The sequence below is a fragment of the Nannospalax galili genome, unplaced genomic scaffold (genome assembly GCF_000622305.1).
Source record: "Nannospalax galili isolate Female #2095 unplaced genomic scaffold, S.galili_v1.0 scaffold3, whole genome shotgun sequence".
Taxonomy (NCBI): domain Eukaryota; kingdom Metazoa; phylum Chordata; class Mammalia; order Rodentia; family Spalacidae; genus Nannospalax; species Nannospalax galili.
The window spans coordinates 5678397-5701044 of NW_008351466.1; the positions used below are offsets into that span (position 1 = coordinate 5678397).

A 22648-nucleotide genomic window follows, 5' to 3' on the forward strand; every position below is an offset into this window, starting at 1 on the left:
TATCTAGGAGTGAAAAATCAGATTTGTTTCTTTTTCATTTTAAGTCTGCATTTTGTAATTTTCCTTAAATTTCCATGCATGATGAGTAAAAATATTAAGAACAATATGAGCCAGGATATTTTTAATAATACAGAAAATATTACCCCAAAATAAAAGTACCCCAAAATAAAACATTGATCAAATCAATTTAATTCTAATTGAAAAGTGTAAAAAATGCTTTATTTAGTATTGATTTTACTTATTTGGATTTTCTGAATAATAACTAACACAAAAAGATCATTAGCAATTACCTTGAAGCAGGATTTCTTGACCTTAGCACTACTGACATTTCTTTGATAAGGGAGGTCATCCTGCATATTACTGTAGTTTGCTATATGGTGGGCTTCACTCAACGGATGCCATTAGTACCCTTCTCCTTAATTGTGATAACTGAAAAAGTTTCTAGATCTTGCCAAATATCTCCTGGAAAGCAAAATCATCCTTGGATGAGATCCACTGGCCCCAATTAATACGATACAAATCAGTCTTGCAGTGGTTCTTTCTGCTAGTTAATCTGCCTCAACTACCCTATTGTTTGTTATAGCTGTCAGCCCATAAGAATTAATTGAAATTTGGTTACTGCTTATCCAAGCATATGGTGGATAACCTCTAGATCATAATAATTAGCTGATAACTACTTCTCTGGCAATAAAATAGTTGTTTTTCCTCTTTGAACTCAGCATGGAACACTAGGAAATAATGTATATTTACCACTAGACTTAAACATCAAAAGGAGGTAGGGAAGAACAAAAGAAAAAGGAATTCTTTGAACATGAAAGGTCCTACAAAAGCAAAACGATTGCACCCAGTTTACATGTCACTTGGTCTCTGGAGCCTGCCTAAATCCCACAGAGTGAATGCATCTCTCTGTGCTTACATGCTTTCCCTATGGATGTTACATATTTGACTCTTTGTTCCCACTTTACTGGAGTTCTGGAGGGTAAGCATTTTTAATTTTGGTTCATACATTGTTTTCTGAATTCATTAATAATTCATAATTATCCTTAGTCATTAGCACTGTGCCTGCTTGGTCCATACTAGGGAAATCACAGTGGTAATCACTGAAGATTGGGAGATTGACAGACTGGCACATTACAAGGTAAAAGGTGGAGGTCTGAAACCACACAGAAGACTTGGGGGGGGCCTTCTTGGAAGAAGAGATTTGAACAAGTTGATAAGCAAATGGGGGAGGTAGGTGGCAGGGGAAGAGGGAATGGGTTTACAAGAGAATAAATTGCTCAGTGGGCAAGATTCAAGGCAATCCTGCTTTGAATTGACTTATACAGTAGCTAGTGATGCTTTCCTGATTAAAGATTAATTAGTGAATAAACTAACAAGGATGAAACAGAATGAAGAAAAACAAAGCAAGCTGAGGGAGAGGAGAGAGGAGAGAGGGGAGAGAGAGAGAGAGAGAGAGAGCACAATGGTTACATTAACCTCGCTGGTTGCATTTCTTGCTGAGGTTATAGCTCTGTATACTTTGATGTACCTTTGGTCAGTCTCAAGATCTCTAGAAAAGGTCAGCTTATATCCTGTATTGCATATCTAATAGCTATCCTACTACTTGGATATAACTCAATGATAACTTGTTTATATAGAACACTTCTATGAAAAATTCTATATGACATGTTGCCAGAACTAAAGATAGTGTATTTTTAAAAATGTTTTTACTTTTTTTCATGTGTATGAGTTTTTTGTCTGCATGTATGTATGTACACTTGTGTCCTGCAATGCCCAGTAAGGTCAGAAGAGGGCATTGTATCCCCTGGAAATGGTTAGGGATGTGATTAGGGACCATTATTAGCAGACATGTGGGTGCTGGGAAACGAACCTGGGTCCTCTGCAAGAGCAGTCAGGGCTCTTAACTGCTGAGCCCAAGATACTGCATTTTACATGCAGGTTCTAATTATTAATAGACTTTAATAGGAAAAAAAGCATTAACTTGATTTTATTAATATTTTCAGAGTTAACTATTATATTTTCTTCAATTTTAAAGGGCAAAATTTAGCTTTTCATAAAGAAATTCTGATGATTTTTAGAAATACTTTTAGGAACATTTATAATACTTTAAAATTTTATAATATTAATGTAAAATGTACCCTTATTTCAAAACCTTTCATACCACTAGATATTTTTGTGATGTTAGGGAATCTAGGTTTTCTTTAAACTACATGTACCATTGTCACATATTCCTTTAGTTCTTCATGATATACTGCTTAGTTTTTCTACACAAGGAACAATCATATCAGAAAAATAGGACATCCACTTTTGGTCCAAAGTAAATAAACAGAATATTACAGTTGATAGGTGACATCTTTTTGTAAAGGAGAATTCAATGATATCTATATATAATAGAATAAATTCTCTTCTCTGGCACAGCTGGGAAAAGAGGAATTCTGGTCAAATATTCTACTTAATGGAGTTACCATGTATTTTACATGGATCTCCTATTTTCAAAGAGTTGCAATAGATCAAAAATAAACCTAAGGCTATGTAGCAGGGGGGGGTCCAAGCTGAGCTCAAAGGGAATAATCTGGGTGTATGTGATTAAGTAGAGGGAGTTGGTAGGCCCTCAGGCCTCTATTTGCATGAAAGGATTTATGCTGGCATTTTATTTATTCCTGGATTCTAGGAAAATGAAGATATAAGCCTAGCAGCTTGAGCAAAAGTGAAGAAGGAGGGCAGTGAAGGGGTTTATGCTATTAGGAGCCCCTTCAGGTATCTAGGACTTGAAACATTTTTTAAGGCCTCCAAGGAGAAAGGGATCAGAAGGGAAAGGATGTGTTTTTAATGAAGTGTCCTGTGAATCTCCTTAAGCACTGAGCAATACAGAGCTATAATTCATGATAATACTATGATAATTCAAAGACTGGTGGAAAAGTTGGCACAGGAGAAAACTGTACCCTTGGCCTATGCCTAGGCACTTTCATAGAAGGCAGCTTCAGATAGCTTTGTCAGGCATATATATGAATGACATATATAGAAGTTAGGAGAGGTAGTAGGAACTTGTCTATTTCTTGAATTGTATATACTCTATAATTTGTGAGCAAATGTCAAATGGTGACCACAGGCAACATGTTATTAGCAAACGTACATGTATGAAAGAACTTCAGGTGTGCCCTTGGGAATGCAGGCCGCAGGAGCTTAAGTTCTGCTTGATGGGGGTCCAGGGAGGAGGATAGATTATTTGGAATCTTTGGATTATTGTTACTAAGGCAACTTGCCTCTGAATTCCTAAGTGATGAGACATGGAGACCTTTAGCTTACAAGGAAAACTAAATTATTCAAGAGACACATCAGGATCTTGTAGTGTCTCCAGGTCATTTTCACAATATTAATTACCATTTTACTGGCAAAGCAAAGAGAAATTAATTTATGAGGCATCTAATGGAGATTTGGGGGTGATGAGACTTTGGAAAACAGTTTATTACTCATTAAGACCTTTGTTAAACAATATGTTTGTTTTCTTAAGTCTGCCATTTTTAAAAATTGTACAGCACTAATGATCCCTTTAAATGTCAAGAGCTTGTGAGCTTAAAGCTTTAAAATGTGTCAAAATAACTTCGTCTTCTTGGATCAGGAATTATACACATAATCTTTTATGAAAAAATTCATCCTCTTTAAAGTCGAATTGCTTTTAATGAATGAATAAATTTTCCTATATATTATCAATTTAGTCTTTTGAGTTTAACTAAATGTAGATCCTCTCCTTGGTATACTAGTTATGGTTTACTCTTAGAGAAGACTAAGGCCTTGTCAAGGAGAAGATGGCTTCAGAGAAATGAGGAGTTCTCCAAATAAAATATCTCCCTAAGCCAATATGGCTACAGAGAGCTCTCACAATTTAGATTTTCACTTTGATTTTCATAAAAATCAATAAAATGTCCCTATATATATGTCCATAAATAAATATATGTATATATTCAAATTATTTTGGGAAGTATTCTGGTATATGCATGTGATCTTAGCATTTAGGAGATAGAGATAGGATTAGTAGTTCAAGGCCAGCCTGGACTACACAATTAGTTTGCAGTTAGCCTGGGCTACATGACACCATGTCTCAAAACAGAACAAAACAAAATAAATCCAGTTCAGATTTTAAAAGAATAGTTATTTAACACAGAAGGAAGAACATCTCTAAAACTGACATGCACTTAGCTTTGATTGTCATAATTCTCTATGGCTTTCCAGCTACAGGAACAACTACGACACAGTCTCAATGCCACACTAGCTTCTCAGCCTTCCTCTAGTATTGATCTTGTGTTTCCAAAGTTTCTCTCAGTTTTTGCCAGGCTCTAGTCTTTCTTAGGAATCCACTAGTGTCTTTTGCTGCTTCTGTCTTCCAGATGTGATTTTTCCTATCTTAGAAAGAGTGATTAAGTGATTGTGGCACATTTGGGAACAACTATAGAGGGTCTGCCTTTTAAATAACTACAGTTCTGTAAATATTTAATTTTTGTTTGTTTTTTGAGACAGGGTCTCACTATGTAGCACTGTAGCCCTGCTGGCCTAGAACTTTGAGATCTGTGTGCCTCTGCCTCTGGAATGCAGGGATTAATGATCTGTATCATCACTCCCGGCACAACACTTTAGTTTTTAAAAGTTCAAATTCATTGTGAGGCCACTAGGGAATGCATGACGGAATTTTAAGCCAGGAAAGTAATGTTAACTTTTTTTCTTTTGTTTGGATTTCAGTATTTCTCTGACGATAGCCTGGTGAATGGATTAGAAAATAGAAGTATACTGGAAAGGCAGGGGGTTTGGTTTATTGTCAAGTATTAGCCTAGAAAGCACCAAGCCTTGGATTCTATGACAGGCAAGGAAAAACAAACAAATGTACAAACACAGATACCACTAAAACTAACATAAAGTCATTATAGTTCAGCTGAGAGATGGTAGAGGCTCAGAACTCAAATAGTGCCAGTAAGGCTAGAAAAAATAATAATAACAAAACAAAAAAAATAACCTTGACAGGTTGAAAAGACATTTAGGAAGCAGCAAGACTGAACAAGAGCGAAAAACAATGGAGTTATTTCTTGTTATCATTTACTCTTCTAACAGTTAAACATTTTAATTCTCTTCTTAGATTGGTTTGAAAGTTTATTTATCAAGTAAACAGTTGCACATTTTTATTTTGATGAGGGAAAATCTGCTAGCATGATTAATAGTTATGGAAATATCTTTGTAAGTTATGTCAATGTATCTAATAACTCTACAAAGCTGCATTCCTGTATTTCTCATCTAAGAGCTATAGAATCGAGGACAAACAGAACAAATATTTATTGAGTGCCTTGGCAACATATTGTTCATTAAAATAACACACACAGAAGCAGCAGGAAACTGACAGATTTAAAAGAGAAAAGAAGTATTTTCTATAATTTATATGGAGCTATGAAAATTATTGAAGAAAATACTTGCCTCAAACACTTTTCCAACAGCTGAAATTAATTTTTATATTGTATAGTGGTGAAACATGTGAGGTTCACTGGGTTTGAATATTCTATTCAAAAACATCTCAGAAGAAAAAAAGACTATTTGTACAATCACCTATTTAAAGTAGTAGAAAGATCGAAACATAAAGGAGAAAAAGAAAAATAAAAACATTTAGGCACTGCATAAATATGGAATTTGAGTCCACAAAGCATCCAACTGGAATTTAGGGGTTATAAATTAATCCTGATGAAATTATCTCCTGTTTCTATAACTGATGAAATCTCAGAGAAACTAACTAAAAAGACAGATGCTGAATTTGGAAATGTTTCCAATTACATATATTTGTACACCAACGTCTTGAATACTGTCAATATCCTCACTAGCTGAGTATGATGTTAATAATGTATAGAGCAGTATTCCATAGATATTACCCCATTTAATTTTCAGTCATTTTAATGGGATACTTTTGAAAAAGACATTAATCTGTAATGTCAGTTCCTTTTGTTTATTTCTGTTTTTCCCATCTTTCTGAGGCTATCTCTCTCTGAGGAAGATTTTTTAGTATGTGCATTTTGTTTATGCTACACATGCCAAATACATCTCCCAAGATGAAGCTCTGAGCTCATTTGGAAGTAATTTTTTGTAGCACATGAATCAGAAGTCTTATTTTCTTCTCAGCACTACTGGTATTTTATTGCTTCCATCTATAGTCCAATATGCTTTTAGCACTAAGAACCCTGAGGCCAAACACAGAAAGCACTAAGAAAATGGGAACTTCTAGTGGTTCCAGTTTTCATCTCCCTTTCAGGGTTCTTTTCTCCCCTGGGAGAGTGTAGTCACTATGAAACAGGAACATAGGGAGCTCCAGCAATAGACTGAAGCTGGTGATGTCGATTTACGAGTCTTCAACCTATAGGTCAAGAATAAAATCCTTAAACATGCTTGTCAAAGTCTGCTTGTCAACCACCTATGGATTTTTCTAGACTCTGTCCAAACGTTAAGCTCCTTATGAGAGATTCTCTGGTCACCACAGGCAGAATTAGGCACTTCCTCCTTTGTATTATTATGCCATAATATATGTCTGGGGCAGGACATAGCAAGTTCTAATGGATGTATCTGCCTGTAGTTATTCATAGAGACAGACTACTTTTTTCCCTTCATGTCTGGCTTAGAACAACAAAAGCAAGTTAATTCTCAATAAATAACTGAAAGAATGATCAGAGAATGAGTAGTGAAACCGGGCAGATACATAGCACAACATACCGGGTGTTTCCCTTTGTTGGTGAGAAGGCAGGAAGTATCATCCCAATTTATAGATGAGGAAACCAATGCCCAGAGAAATTACATGAACAACCCAAGATCAAGACTGCCAATAAGTTGCATACCTAGTTCTCATGTAGGTAAGTCAGCAAAAATAAGAGACTAACAATAATAATGAAATCAAACAATTATAAACATGTCTTCTAATAAAAGTTATTTAAAACTTTTGAGTTGTCTACCAATGGAATTTCTCATTTAATTATTTGGTCTACAATTAACCTGAACTACAGAAAGTGAAACCACAGAAAAAGGAACATTACTGCTCTTCTTTTTTCTTTATTGAAAATAACTCAAGTCGGTTTTGCCTGTATTTATATATTCACATCATATTTATATCTTTTAAATATTGAACATGACTTGACAACTTTTTCTTAGCTCTTTTCTTGTTAGTAGATTACATACTAATTACGGGTCACTGAAAAGTTAAATATGTGTCTCTGTTAAGGGTCAAAGACCAAAATCAGCTAATATTCTCAGCACAAACATGAAAGGCAATGATAATATTTATGAAGGTTTTGGTATAGCTTCCATTAGCAGAGTTGCTCATTTAACTGTTGGGATGCACCGTGCTTCGTATCTCATGGACTACTAGACGAAAGCAATTTTGTTTCTACAAGCATATTTCCACCTAATAAACTGTCCAAGTTGCACTACAATCAAACAATTTCACGAGGAAATATCAGTGATTAACAGAGTCTACTTAACAAATAACTGTTTTGTTGTGAGAGAATCATACCTCAAACTGCATATAATTTGGTTGCTATCTGATCTTCCTGCTGGAGATAATAGAGGTTCTTTTCTCAAATATATGGAAATTGACTTATTATCTAGTGTAAAGATCTTTCCATTTCCATCATTATCATAATCTGTGCTCCTCCTGGACTCAGAGATTCACTAATAAAATATTTATACACAAAACCTTTGCTTCCTTCTAAGATCATAAGTTGCACACTAACTGCCTATCCCCAATTAATGCTAATATTTATAGGCACAGTTGCCAGCTTATAGTTTAAAGCAAGAGCTTTTTTTCTTTTTGAAAGTAATTTGAAGTATTCAAAGTCATTCACATAGTTCAGGTCAAACTCCCTTTCTCATTCAGGCTGCAAAAGAAACCTATTCATACATCAAAGCAATATAATGTGGTAAAAGGTAATTTTTAGACATGAATATTTAAGCTAGGTATAATGATAATATTCTAACATGTAAACCAGAGTCACTTAAGTATCAATTCATTTGTTTTCTATAAATTTTTGGTAGAATATTTTTTTGTGTACACCTTAAGTTAAGAAAACTTGTGCTAGATCCCTTTAGGGTTGTTAACTTGACACACCTGGGTAGAGGGAGCCTCAAATGGTGAGTTGGACTGGCCTATGGCCATGTCATTAGGGTATTTTCTTGATTGTTGAATGATGTGGGAGGGCCCAGCCCACAGTGGGTGGTGTCACCCCTGGGTAGGTTGTCTTGTGTTGTACAAGAAATCAGGTTGAGCATGGGCCAAAGGAGCAAGCCAGTAAAGCAGCATTCCTCCATGGCCTGTGCTCCAGCTCCTGCCTCCAGGTTCCTGCCCTGAGTTCCTACCTTGGGCTCCCTTAGTGACGAACTGTAACCCAAGAGATGAAATATAAAATAAACCCTTTCCTCCCCAAGTTGGTATTGGTCAGAGTGTTTTATCATGGCAATGGAGAAACAAACTAGAACAAAAGTCATTTAGGTTCCAATTGTACAAGAAGCAGCCAATGATTTTTAAATATGCCATAGTTATAAAATAATTGTCAATTCCTACTAAAGGTCTGTAACATGAAGTTGTCATAGTGAATAGACACATAAAAATGCCAACAGAAGTTTAAAAGTAAGAAAAGTCCTTGTAAGCATTAAAATAAAGTACTCACCAAAAATAGAGTTCTGAAGTTGTTGAGATCTCCGAAAAATTCTTCTATGGCCACTGTGTTAGGATCAAAAATGAAGTACTCTCCAAGGTTCTCGTAGAGTTTCACCATATTGTTGTGCATGGTGGACAGTTTTTCAAATTGTTCTCTAGCACTCTTTGTAAAGCTGTAAGTTTGTGTTAAGGAATGTGGTCCAGTAGCATTTCAGAAACAGTCACTAAATAAAAGTTGTGATTGACTAAAACCATCATTTCTGTAAATATATTTGTAGTATACAAATAATTATGATTATGTATTAGTTTGCTAGAACTGCCATTTTAAAATATGACATACTGGGTGCATTATACAGCACAAATTATTTTCTCATACATCCAGAGACTAGGAGGTCTGAGTTAACGGTGTTTGGAAGGCTTAGTGTCTTATGAAATTGCTCTGTCCTTGGCTTGCAGATGGCTGCCTTCTTGATGTGTTCTTATATGACTGCCCATCTGTTTGTGTAGCCTGTGTTCAAATCTCCTTTTCTTATAAGGCCACCTGTCATATGATATTAAGATACCCCCTTTTAATCTTAATAACTTATTTAAAGTACCTATCTCCAAATACAGTCAATTCTTAGAAACTTGATGTTTAGTACTTCAATATATAAAGTGTAAGATAGGGTCACACAATACAGTGGACAACTTTCTTGAGTCATATAGGCTAAGGAGTTTTAAAATTCTTCAGAAAGAAGTATTTAATGTATAACCATGCAACTATGTAGGGCATTTTAGTTAGACATTTATTGAAAACTGAACCTTATAAGACATAGAAATACTAAATACCTGATTACATTGACTGAAATTTCTAACTCTGATAAAAGTATGGAAAATATGTTAGGGCACTTCCTTCTGGTCTTCTATTGCTAGGTAACTGTTGAATGTTAATTGATAAGAATGATTGAGAGAAAGGTAGGTGGACTAATTATGAAGAAAAGAAAACACAATAAGTTTGTTTAAGTTAAATTCCTAGAAACTACTGGTGGTCACAGAAGTAATATTATGACCTAGGGCCAAATTTATTTTCTATGGGAACAGCACTTTTTTTCTATACAATGCAAGTCAAAACAGAAATCAGGCCATTTTTGGAAATTATTTTGTAGCTGACAGTTGCCTAACATACCATGATTTTGAAAATGAGATGCCCCTTATCTATAGTCTTTTTAATGCTACTTAACCATTAGCATTCACATTAGCAACACAACAAGCCTTTCTCTGCTAACAAGTGACATTAAATCATTCAACCCTCAAGTCCATTTTGATATTAATAGACCTTAAAAATTAGTTTTTCTAACAAACTGTTGTTTTCCATAAAATGTACATGCTCCGTATACATTCTGAATTTTCCATTTAAATATACCATCACATAATTTTTATTCTTGAGAATATATTATGTGTGTTAAGCATCCTGTTTCAGTGTACCATAAATGAGGCATGTGTCTTCATTTCTGAGAAGAATGAAAGTGTTTTGTTTCCTCCTCCACTAACCCCCTAAAAGGGGAAAAAATTACAGACCTCTACTAGGGATATGCTAGTCAGAAACACTTTGCAAAGGTCACTTACTTGTAATCTGTTTGCAATGCAAATTACTAAACTGCATATTTCAGAATGCCCAACGTCTGTAAAACAGTGAAAAGTCAAAAATAACAAGAAAGGAAATGTTTATGTTCCTCATTTATCCTAACAGTTTTTGATGGGCTAAAACATGTTTGTGTAGTGTTGCATAATTTCATAAATTTGTTTTTATAGGCCAAAAACTGATTTCAGAAATTCTGTGTTCCAAAGTCAGAAGATTTGAAAAAGTCTATGAATAGTCTTTGAAATAACAAATGGACAGAAGCCCAGCCACTGTCTTTTACTTATCTTCAAAGATATTACTCAGCAAAAGGACAGATATTTCAGCACTGAAATATTTCAGAATAGCAATCATGCCATCAGATCTTACATGGAACTCCACATACAAAAGAATTGCACAGTCTCATTCCTTTTCATACCTTTATTTCATTTAGGATATTTCATTTATTTAAATAAAAAGGAATAATCTTAAATTTTTTTTTTATTTTATGTGTATGAGTGTACTGTCTGCTTGATGTAAGTGCACCTGTATTGTGCAGTGCCTGTGGAGACCAGAAGAAGGTGTCAGATCTCTTGGAACTGGAGTTTCTGATGGTCTTTAGGCACATTGTAGGTGCAGGGAATACAACCTGAGACCTCTGAAAGAACAGCCAACGCTCTTAACCACTGAGCCATCCCTCCAGCCCCAGGACATTGCATTTTTTGAGTTGACAGTAAACAGAAGATATACTAAACTTGTCACTGACGTAATCATTATTAAATCCTTAATCTCTACTCTGACTTTGCAATTTTATAAATATTCTATGATTATCAGTTTGAATATGTATATCACTAAGTATCTATGATGCACTTTTCTTTCTGTTATGTTCCTTGTTAGTTCTTCAAAAGGTTTTCACCTTTTCAAATAGGTAATGAAATACCACTATGAGAAGTTCAAATTTGTGGAGATTATGTAGACTGCACCCATCCATCTAGTTACATTATTAGATCTAATAGTTATACCAGTCAACTAGACTGGACTAAGGGATTGTCAAATAGCTAGGGAAACAATGTTCCAGGTGCATCTGGCTGGGTGATTCTGGAAGAGATTTGCATTTTAATCAGCTCACCAATGGGGTTGAGGGTCATAATGTCTGTTGAGAGCCCCCATAGAACAGAAAAATGGAGCACAGATTTTCTTCCTTTCCTCCTTTCCTTCCTCCCTTCCTCCCTTCTTCCCTTCCTCCCTTCCTGCCTTCCTTTTTCTTTTTCTTTTTCTTTTCCTTTTTCTTTTTTTGAGACAGAGGCTTCCAGTAGCCCCAGCTGGCCTGGATCTTCCCAGGCTGGCTGTGATATCACAGAATCTGCCTTCTCTGTCTCCTACTTGTTGAGAATGAAAGCAAGCACCACCCCATATGGCATTTCCTTCTGAAGCTGGAACATCCATCCTCTTCTGCCTTGGAACGTAGTCACTCCTGCTTTGGGGTCTTCAGACTACAACTAAGACTTAAAATCATCTCCTTGGTTCTCTGGGCTCAGGACTTTGCTTTGGGAACTACTGGTTCTGTCTGCTGGCTCTCATGCATTTGAACTTGGATTGGAAATACACCACCTGTGTTCTTGGTTTGCAGCTTACAGATGGGAGATAGTGGGACTTCTCAACATTCACAAGCACAAGCCAAATCTCCAAATAAATCTCATCTATCATCTTTGTCTCTATATCTGCCTTTATATCTATTTATCACCATTTTTCTTCTGGAGAACTCTAATATAGAAGATAAAATTTAAAATGAGTAATTTTACTGTTCATATTAGACAATCAAAGTTAAGAATACATTTTTGTGGACAGTGAGATGGTTCAGTATGTAAAGGCACTTGCCACCAAGCCTAATGGCCTGAGTTTGATCCCAAGGACCCACATGGTAGAAGGAGAGAACTCACTCTCACAAGTTGTTCTTCTCTGATCTCCTCCACATGTATGCCATGGAGGTTTCGCACACACACACACACACACACACACACACACACACACACATGCACAGAATTATTTTTGCTGTATATGCTGCATGATTCACGTGTTCTTAGCTACTTGGGAGGTTGAAGCAGGAGGATCAGGGATCCAAGACCAACCTGGGCAACTTTGCCAATATCTACTTATTTAATAACGTACAGATATCCTTAACTGGACTGGGGCTATGGAGAAGATCAGAAAGTAGAAGGTACTTATATTGGTAGAGATTTAAATTGGCCTCAATTACTCTTACATGCTGATTGTTTAAGGTTTAATATAACAGGTTTTAGGAAATATGTTGCAGAATACTATGAAAGAGTTGACTAGGTCAGGCAGTCTACTCTTAGCTGGGTTTAGAGAGCACTAAAAGAACCACATAAGGCCGTGTTTATAGTGCAGAGGGAAGGATGGTTTTAGGTACACTGCATAACTATAACAGAACTTCTGATTTATGTCTCTCAGGAACTACTGGACAGAATGGGAAAAGTGGCAGAATCAAAGGGCATTTATTCTCTTTTTTCAATATATATTTTTGTTCACATTTTCTGCATTTCATACAATACATTGTAATCATATTTAGACATCCTCCCCTATCTGCACACACCCATCCCCTGCTCACAGGATTTCATGTATTCTGTCATGTATGTCAAGACCTGTTGAGTCAAGTTTGTGTCCCCAAATGCCTCTCCACGTGGGTTCATCCACTGGAGCCTGATCTAGCATCACTCCAAAGGGCATTTATTCTTAAACAGCCAGATATCTTGGTCTTGAGGTCACAAAAAGAGTAACAAAACTATAACCACATCAAACAATAAGGTTATGTGAGGATTAGACTCTCTTGGCTTCAAAATATAAAAGGCCACCTGAAAAACCTCTGAAATCTATAGAACTATAAGAAAGCAATGAACTTTCTATGACGAGGGTAATTCATAGTAATTTACATCCCAAATTAAATATAACCACAAGGAAGCAAAGCGACGCAGATCTAAAACATAAAGTAATCAACTATGAAAGGGGGGGATAATTCAGAATTATTTTGCTTGTACCAGTCCCCTTTCAAATTCCTTGTTCAATGAAGAAAAAACTTCTGAATTTTTAAACACAGAGCTTGGTTAAGAAGCTGTGAACTAAGATTGCATCAATCTCTCCCTCACAGAAGTGTTCTTAGAACAGACTATATACTAAAATATATGTAGCATTTAAAAATATTAGCAGTTAAGATGTTAACCATTTGAGAATATTAATTTGAAACTAATCGAGTCTCACAAATCTGAAAAGTTTATTTATAAGCCATGCATCCTCAGTCCCACAAAGTATTTTTATATTAACCCACTGAAACTATGACCAATAGAAGCAGTGATTACAATTACTTCAAGATGTTCCATGTAGTATTATCTATATCTTTGTGTAACTATATATAAATTCACAAATCATATGCCTTTGTAGCAGTATGGACTTAAAAGTCAACCTGAAAAATCCATAGTTCCTGAATTGGCTAGTTCCCCACATAGAAAGTAAATTATTTTCCTTATATGTCTACATGCATTTTATACTTATATTTGGCTAATAAAAATAGTTATACCTACCTGTCAATACCTGGTTGAAAATGAGAACTAAAACACTTATTCTCCAACTGGAAAAATGGCATTATTTCATAAAATACCAGGTAGAGAAAACTATCATTTTACTTATTTCTAGTGTTTTGAGCAATTATTACTATAGAAAACTTTTATTATAAGTGGAATAAGCATTAGCAGAGCACCGGGGGGAGGGGAATTTATATATCGTGCAGTTAATTTAGTCAAATCAGTTCTTAAATTTTCTCATCTTCAGAGGCAGTACATGTGTTACTTATGATTTTAATAAAAACTTGAAATAATAAATATCATTTCTTCTGGATTGTTGAAGAACATGGAAAAATCAACTTGAGATCCACTTAACCTTCACACAAGCTTTAGTTAGTAACATGATATAATTACCCATTTAAATAAGAGGGTGTCATAAATATACACTCTTATTTGAAAATATAGACAACATTTGCAATTTCTATGACCTACCAGAAAAGATTCCTTTCAATGGTAAAGGTAAATATGATTTTTCCATATAATTTGAGTATTTTATAGTCAGCAATTATTTGAAAGAATTAATCTTAAAATATTATTAAGACATAAATAAAATATCCAAAATTTACTTACAAACTATATAATATGGAACAAATATATTTTGGCAAATATTTAAAAATCTGAATCATTGATAATGACAATGTGGTCATTATTTATCCTGCTGGCCTGGAATTCACTATGTAGACCAGACTGGCCTCAAAATTCCAGAGAGACACCTGTCTCTGCCTCGCAAGTTGCTGGTATTAGAGGCATCTAGTGGCAATGAATCTTTGTTTACTTACATATTCCACAGAATTATATTTTTATTACCTTACTCAAATACATGATTAAATGCCTACTATGTGCCAAAATATCTCTTAGGGAATGGAAACACAGTAATCAATTTTTGGACAAAGTAACTCCTTATATTAGGGGATAATAGTTCAGTGGGGAAAACGTACTTGGAACAAATAAATAGAAACTATGTCGATAATTGCAAATCAAAAAGGAGATTAAAAAACAATTCGTCAAGTGAATGTACATTTGGATGATCTAAACTCAAACGTGGAAGAGATAGGAGAGGGTATAAGTTTAATAATTCCTTTTTAAGGATGAAACATTAAAACTGATTTGAATGGGAAAAGCCAGTTGAAAGAGCAATGGGATCAGGCAAGAAAAGGCACAGAATGGCATTAAATATTCTAGGAACTCAAAAAAGGTTCAGGGTCTATAATGCTAAAGCCCTTGAAGCAAATGGGAGACTTGATGAAGCAAGTAGGGACAAAAATCCGTGGGTCGTTTAAATATTATGAACTTTTCCTGAGAAAAAAAAGCTATTGAAAAGTTTAAAAAGGAAAGTATCATTCAGATGTCTTCCACTCAAGCACAAAAAATTCTACCTAAATTAAAACAGGAAACAAAAACATTCTTAGGACTAAGGGAACATAGACTACTGCCCAAGTGATAGTAAGTCTACTTGCTAGTTCACAAGTATTCATGAGAAGACTACATATTATATGAATATTTGAAATATATTTGATTAACTACCATGACTATCACACAGAATCAAAGGTATTTTTCAAAAGAATAGGTATTAGGCAATGCATAACTACCAAGACTGGTACAGACAGTTATGTTTACAGTAACAGAAGAATTATGATTATAAAATTTGAGAATGATGTATACATTTTGGAATGTCAGCATTATTTAATATTCATGGGATGCATATATAGACATTAATTAGATCAACGTCTAACTTCAGTCCTAGCTTATATTCAGCTGTCAGCATCATATACCATGTGGTGATACTGTATAAAACACTGCTAAGGATTAATTAGTGAAAAAGAAAGGCAAATGGTAAGACATGGCTCCTAACCCTCACTGAATTTATCAACTGAAGTTGGGAGACAGATAAATAATGGCAGAGCAGCAGTAAAGGAATGAAGGTATAGTGAACTCTGAGAATGAACCAGGTATCGAACTATATGCTTAACAAGTAACTTTTATTTAAATTTTCAAATGGCCCTATGATCCATACACACTATTATCAGCCCCATTTTACACATGATGAAATTAAACTCAGGAGAGCCAATTGACTTTCTGAGTGCTGTGTTGATAATTAAGCAGGTTCAGGATTTGAACCTGAGTATCTTTCCCTACACCTACACCTCCAAATACAGACCTATTTGGTAATGAAGTATATTCTAACACTTTTTCTGTTTAAAAGATAAAATAATCTTGATAAAACAAAATAAGCCCCATAAAAGAATTTGTGAAAGGTGTGGGAACACAGAGAGGGTTCTTGGGTTATGAGGAAAGGTTTCATAAGGTTTTGAACCCCATCTTGAAATATAGGAATGGTTTTTCTAGCCTGAGAAAAGATATTCCAAGCAATGACAAAAGCATGAACAAAGGCATCAATGTATTTAGAGTTACCTGGCATCTGTGACCATTGTGGGATAAAGTAGTTCTGAGACACAGAGCAATACCAAGGGGCATAAACCTGGAAAATAATTCAATGCATGTCACGATTTTCAAGTGTTATTGTAGAAGTCAACAATCCACGGATTCTGTACAAGGAGTGAATGTGACCTTACAAAATTCTAATTCTAAGAACAAGTGCGAAGTTACGGTAGAAAGATAAGAGACTGGATCCCGAGAGCGCACCCAGGAAGTTCACAGATTATCACTGCAAGTGGAACCGCTGCGATGGATGTAATAAATATATGGAGAGCTGAGCATGGTGGTCCAAACCTGTACTCCCAGCGCTCAGGAAACCGATGCAAAAGGACTGAGGGCTAAAGACCAATCTGGGTTACACAGTGAGACCTTGTCTTAAAAAGAAAAAAAACAATGGATGATGAATACTCCATGGGATATAAATTGACTACTTATTAATAAGAGAAAGTAATGAAGATGCAACTTGAGTTTCTAGGGCTGTGTGACTCAAATACGTTTTCTATAAGCTTTTTATTATGTATGTATGTGTGTGTGTGTGTGTGTGTGTGTGTGTGTGTGTATGTCTGTGTGTGGCCATGTGCATGTGAGTGCAGGAGCCCATAGAGGCCAGAAAAGGGCATTGGATCTCCTGGAGCTGGAGTTACAGGTGGTTGTGAGGCACCTGACATGCTGGGAACAAACATGGGTCCCCTGTGGGAATATTGTACACTCTTAACCCCTGAGCCATCTCTCCAGTCTCTGTATAAACTTAAAGAAAAAGAGTCAGAACTTGATAGCCAAGTCATTGAACACTATTTAGAAGGAAGAGAATAATAACTAATTTTGGACACACTGAGCTCAAGACATCTGGGGACGTTTCATGGGATGGTTTCTAATATGCCATTGATATGCATTGGTTCCTTGAGAAAATGGAGATAAGGTGCTGCAGGAGAGAACTGCAAAACTAAAGCAAGCAGCAAAAGCATGACGACATCCTCTTGCGTAATTAAATTTTGATATGGATGATGCACTGACACGTTAGTTCAACTTTCTTTCAGTCTCAGTGGGATTGGCTTTAATATGCTACTTCATCCCCAAGGAAGAGTATTCAGGAAATGCAAGTCTAGCTAACAGCAAAATATCAGATACTGCTCTCTATGCTCAGAACTTCCAATAAGTCAAAAGGTGTAGTCAGTGCAAACTTGGACAAATAGTATGTCCCAGTGGAAGTGAATTATATTTTATTTTGAATAGTGACAAAGTTGGATATAAAAGATTGTAAGAAATGTTAGAAATTCAAACATAACTGTATATAGTCACAAAATTAGAAATGATGTCAAGTATCTCAGACTCACTACCTCTCATTTATTATGATGTTGTCTCATGTGTTTTAATTGTCATGGCATTAGGTAATTCTGTTATATACCTCTTTGGAATGAATGTGTAGGTATTTGAGTTTACTGTGCTCTTTAATAAAATTCTTTTTATTCTAAACCAATTCATATATTCCAATATCATAAGCAATTTTCCTCTGTCAAATACATTATTTCAAGTTTGGGAATTGTAATACTGAATTATAGCCCAATCATGTTCTTTCAGTTTAGCTGGTAGGCTCAAATTCAGGAGGTATTTCTTCACCTTTCTTGTTCATTTTCCTTACTTAACTGAAACTGCCAACAAGCAAAACAAAGAGGAAGAACTAACTGTGTGCATTGAAAAGACACAGGATTATGATAGGAGATCTAAATCCCTCCCTGACCCCTCTGGCATGGACAGGATAGTCTGTGGAACTCACGTCCTTCAGTTCAGTTACAAAACAAGGCAATTGTAGTAGAAATTATGTATGGTTCATTCTAGCTGCAAAATATCAAAATGGCATAAATAAGTAAAATGGAAGCATTACCATTTTGAGGAAAAAGTAAACACAATGAAAAGTTTTATTCAGAAGGGGGAAAATAAAAAACAGTAATAAATCAGCAAACTTGAGCTAGATGGCTCCAGAGCCTGATACATAACAATTTATATTAGATTCGATAAGGTTTCATGTATCCCAGGCTGGCTGGCCTCAAACTTGCTGTAGTGGAGAATGACCCTGAACTTCTGATCCTCCAATGTCCACTTGCCTATTGGGAATTATAGGTGTGTACTACCATACCCAATAATATGTGGTACTGAGGATTGGACCCAGGGTGCACTGTATACTTATTAAGCAGTTTACCAACTGAACTACATTCTCAGCATGCAGATTTATTTTTTTAAAAATAGAAATGTTAGAATATACTACTTAACCAGTCACTTAATTTACATATTCTTTCTATTCAAGATTGCAGGAAGGCAGGTCAAGGATCTTCTAAGGACATGGCAATTAGAATTTAGTCTATCGTAAACTTATTCAAAGATAGACATGTTCTTATAAAATAATGGAACTGAAACATTTTCTAACCTTATTGCCTATTGAGAACTCTTATACACTTCAATCTAGCCTGTTTGTCACCCTTGACATTAAGCATCCACCTCCTATTTCCATAAGCTTTGAGGACCTGACCTATTTGTACTTATCAGAATCTATTCATACTATAATCTTATATAAATTATCTTAGATGATCCTGTAATAACCTATGCATTAACTTTTGGTAGCATCCCCAGTTGCTCGTGGGGTAGAAAGGGAGTACATTTCAGGATATAAAGAGCTTTAAGCTAATACCTCAGTCATGGCCGTCAAACATTTTAGGATTCCTCAGATTTATTCAATATAGATGAGAGCTTCTTTTGACCCAATTCTGGGCCAGATTTTTCACCAGAGAAATTTTATTTTTGCTACCATTTTACTTTTCTGTAAGTTATTTTTTTAACACCTTTTATATTCTTTAGTAAGGCTTTATTCTTTTAAGGTTTCATATACATATGAATATACATATATATGAATATATTTATGTGCAGATGTATATGGAAGAGGTAATTATTTTTTCTAGATCATTGGTGGCTTCTATATTTTTCCAACATTATATTAATGTATGTCTTAATATGTAATGATGTTAGGTAATTCTGAAGGCAGTTTTAGATTTTTGTTTGTGGGAGAGTCTATTTAAATACAGTGTTGTCACTTCCAAAGTCCATATTCCTTTCCTTGGTGAGAGATAAAAATGTACTAGTGAAAATTTTCTCTTTGAAGAAAGGAAACGGTAAAACAATAGCTTCAGTAGCATTCCATTTGTAATATGGACATGAGCTAAGTTCTACTTTTAATGCCTTTGCTGTCTCTAAGTGTTCCTGACATGTCAAAATATGTGATACTAGGAATCATATGTGTTTTAATCATCAATGAGTTATTCAAGGACAGAACTTGGGCAGAATCAAAGGAAAAGGTAGAAACTTGAGGTTCATTGTAGCACTATTCAAAATGCCAAGACATGGACTCAACCTAGATGCCCAATATACAGTGTGGTATATATTCATTATTAGATTATGATTCCAGTGTAAAGAGTTGGCTTTTCCCATTTGTTTGCCTTGTTGTCAATTTTAGTTGAGTAAGGGAAGAAAAACAAGAAACGGTAATTTGAATCATCTCATTTTGAAACTACTAGTTCAACTGGAAGGACATGACTGGAGACTGTCTACAATTCACTGTTACAATTCCTCAACATGAAATGGAGCATTTGGCAAACAAATGGAAGAAAAGTGTACATACTATTTTTGAAAAAGAAGTCGTTAAGAGGGAAGGCCCAATATTATGTGCATTTCTCTATAGTAAGGGGGAAAAGGGTGAAATTTCATTTTAGCCATGAACTTTACACCTACACACACACACACACACACACACACACACACACACACACACACATATATATATAAACATAGATGAGAATTTTACTTTTTCTCTAAGTAGTCTCATGACTGTGTGCAAGGTCAAAGTAAAGGATTTGGTTACTTTCTTTTTGTCCCTTGTCACTTTAGTATACATAGAATTTGCTTAGGATTCCACAGGAGTGGAGAGCGTGTGTGAGAAAGAGAGAGAGAGAGAGAGAGAGAGAGAGAGAGAGAGAGAGCTTCTATGAGTGAGGGAACACAGAAAGAAATTCTAGTACATGCACCAGTAGACTTTGATACCTACAATAGACAGCTACTTTTTGGCTATGCCAAGAGAAGGTCTCTGAGTGCTATGCACAATTACCCTGAACTACACTGTGCAAATAGGTGTACACATGCTGCTGCCTGAGAACACTGAAAGTAGTCGTTGGCTGCTCTCAGTAAATTCAGATTTAAAGAAAAGCTCCAGGCAACTGAACTAGGTATAGGTACAGTGGAACAGGAAAAAGAAAAGACAAAACACTGAAATTGTTAGTATATGCTTCTTCTTCTTCCTGTTTCTTTGTTTATCTCATTTTGTTTTTGCTTTTGAGACAGGGTCTCATGTTGTAGCACAGGCTGGCATGGAACTCACTATGTAGACAAGGCTAGCTTTGAACCTATGGTAGTCCTCATGCCTCAGCTCCCTGAGTGCTAGGAATACAGGTATGAACCACCACTCCAAGATGTAGGTTCTTTTCTTTTATCTTCTGAATGCATTGATTCAACAGGGTGCTTAAGGGGAAGCAATATTCACTTACTTATATGTACAAACAAAAATATATCTTTTATCTACAAATGTCCAGATATTGTCAAGACATAAGAACAAAGTGTGCCAGAATGTTAGGCTGTTAGTTCTTTTACATAAAACACATCCAAACACATTAACTGAATAGCAGATGGCAGAGAAAAGAAAAAGTTAGATTCTAGTGTGGATGAAACATACCCAATAAGTTCTGTAAAGATGGAAACATGTGCATAAAAGACACCATATTGCATAAGTGAATGAAATAGTTAATGTAATTGTTTCATCTTCACAGCTTGGATTTACCCTGATTCTACAAATAGATTAACCTGAAACAGGGTCTCATGTAGCCCAGCCTGGCCTTGAACCCATTATGTAGCCAAGGATGACCTTAAATTCCTGATAATCCTGCCTCTGCCTCTCAAGTACAAGGGTTACAAGTGTACGTGTGCATACCCAGGCTTATTCTAGTATATGTTAAAAGAATCTTGAACTCATGAGGCATATTAATTAATTCGTTGTATTTTTACTATCCTATTTACTAGTTTCTAAAAATCCAAATAAAATGAAAGTAGAAAAAATAGGGCTAAGTATTGAACTGAACATAGTGCTGAATGATTTGTCTATTTTAACAACTTGGTAATAAGTTATTTTTTTCAAATCCAAATAAAATAAAGCTTGAAAATCAGAAATAAGCATTAAAAAGAACATGTGAAATGAATTACTAAAATATACGTACATTTACCATTAGTTAAGAACTTGGCTGCTAATAAAAATGACATTTGATCTAAATTACATTGAAACCGAGATGCACATACTAAATAAGAGCATGACAGATGCTACATCTAGAGAAAACAAGATCACTTAACAATAAGAACTTAACACTCAAACTGCTAGCTAGAGAAAACAAAATAAATTAATACTCAAAGAGCTAATGAATGGATTTTTACAGTAAAAAGTTATGTGATTATAAATGCCTTCTACAAAGGCATGAAAAGTTATGTGATTATAAACTAGACCCCCAAATACTATTTAGCTCAATGTTTTGATAACATTATAAAACAAGAAAACATATGTATCGAGCTAACAACAATACGGAAGAAAAAATGGTTTAAAAAGGTGGAAGTCAGAATTGAAAAGAGTTAAATATGTAACAAAGTATTTCATTTGATATTTAATAGGGATCTTTTGTCAAACAGATTTTCAAGCCCCTCACCTCCCCATAAAACTACCTACTCTTCCTCTTGTTTACTCTTAATCTATTCCTATTTTCCCCTTCTAGAAATGCTCAAGTAAATATACACCAACGACTCCCATATAAACAATAGAAGCATACACACTTCTCCTCAGGACAGGTGGGCATTAAATACCACAGGAGGTCATGAGTGAATCTTTGCCATCTCTCTGCTGAACTTAATACATGCACATTTGCAAAGTAAAAGGAGATCCATCAATCAGGTACAATCATTGAGTACAGCTCAACACAACTGCATACTACAATGTTGCTTTCCTTAGATGTGACTTGGTTAAATTCTCACCTCTAGAAGCAGTGTTTTCCTTCTGAGACCAGGTTTTTGTGCAGTCTTAGACAAGTTTAAATGGCAATGTCACAGCTTATTAGAATTTTCATAGCAGCCACCTCTAAGCTCTAGAAATCGAGTATGTTTTGCATGCATAAAAGGAAGTCCCATGCCCTGGGCAGGTGGGTAGGTGGTTATTTCTGGCTGCAATTTTACTAA

The 22648-nt window shown here is 35.3% G+C and overlaps 1 protein-coding gene across 5 annotated transcripts in view; it reads right to left on the reverse strand.

Annotated features, from left to right (window-relative positions):
* Diaph2 (diaphanous related formin 2) overlaps positions 1-22648 on the reverse strand; it is an 835758-nt gene that overhangs the window by 217006 nt on the left and 596104 nt on the right. For all 5 annotated transcript variants that reach the window (XM_029553627.1, XM_029553629.1, XM_029553628.1 and 2 more), the window contains one exon: positions 8682-8846. In XM_029553627.1, coding sequence (XP_029409487.1) covers positions 8682-8846 — 165 coding nt within the window. The remainder of the gene's footprint in view (positions 1-8681; positions 8847-22648) is intronic.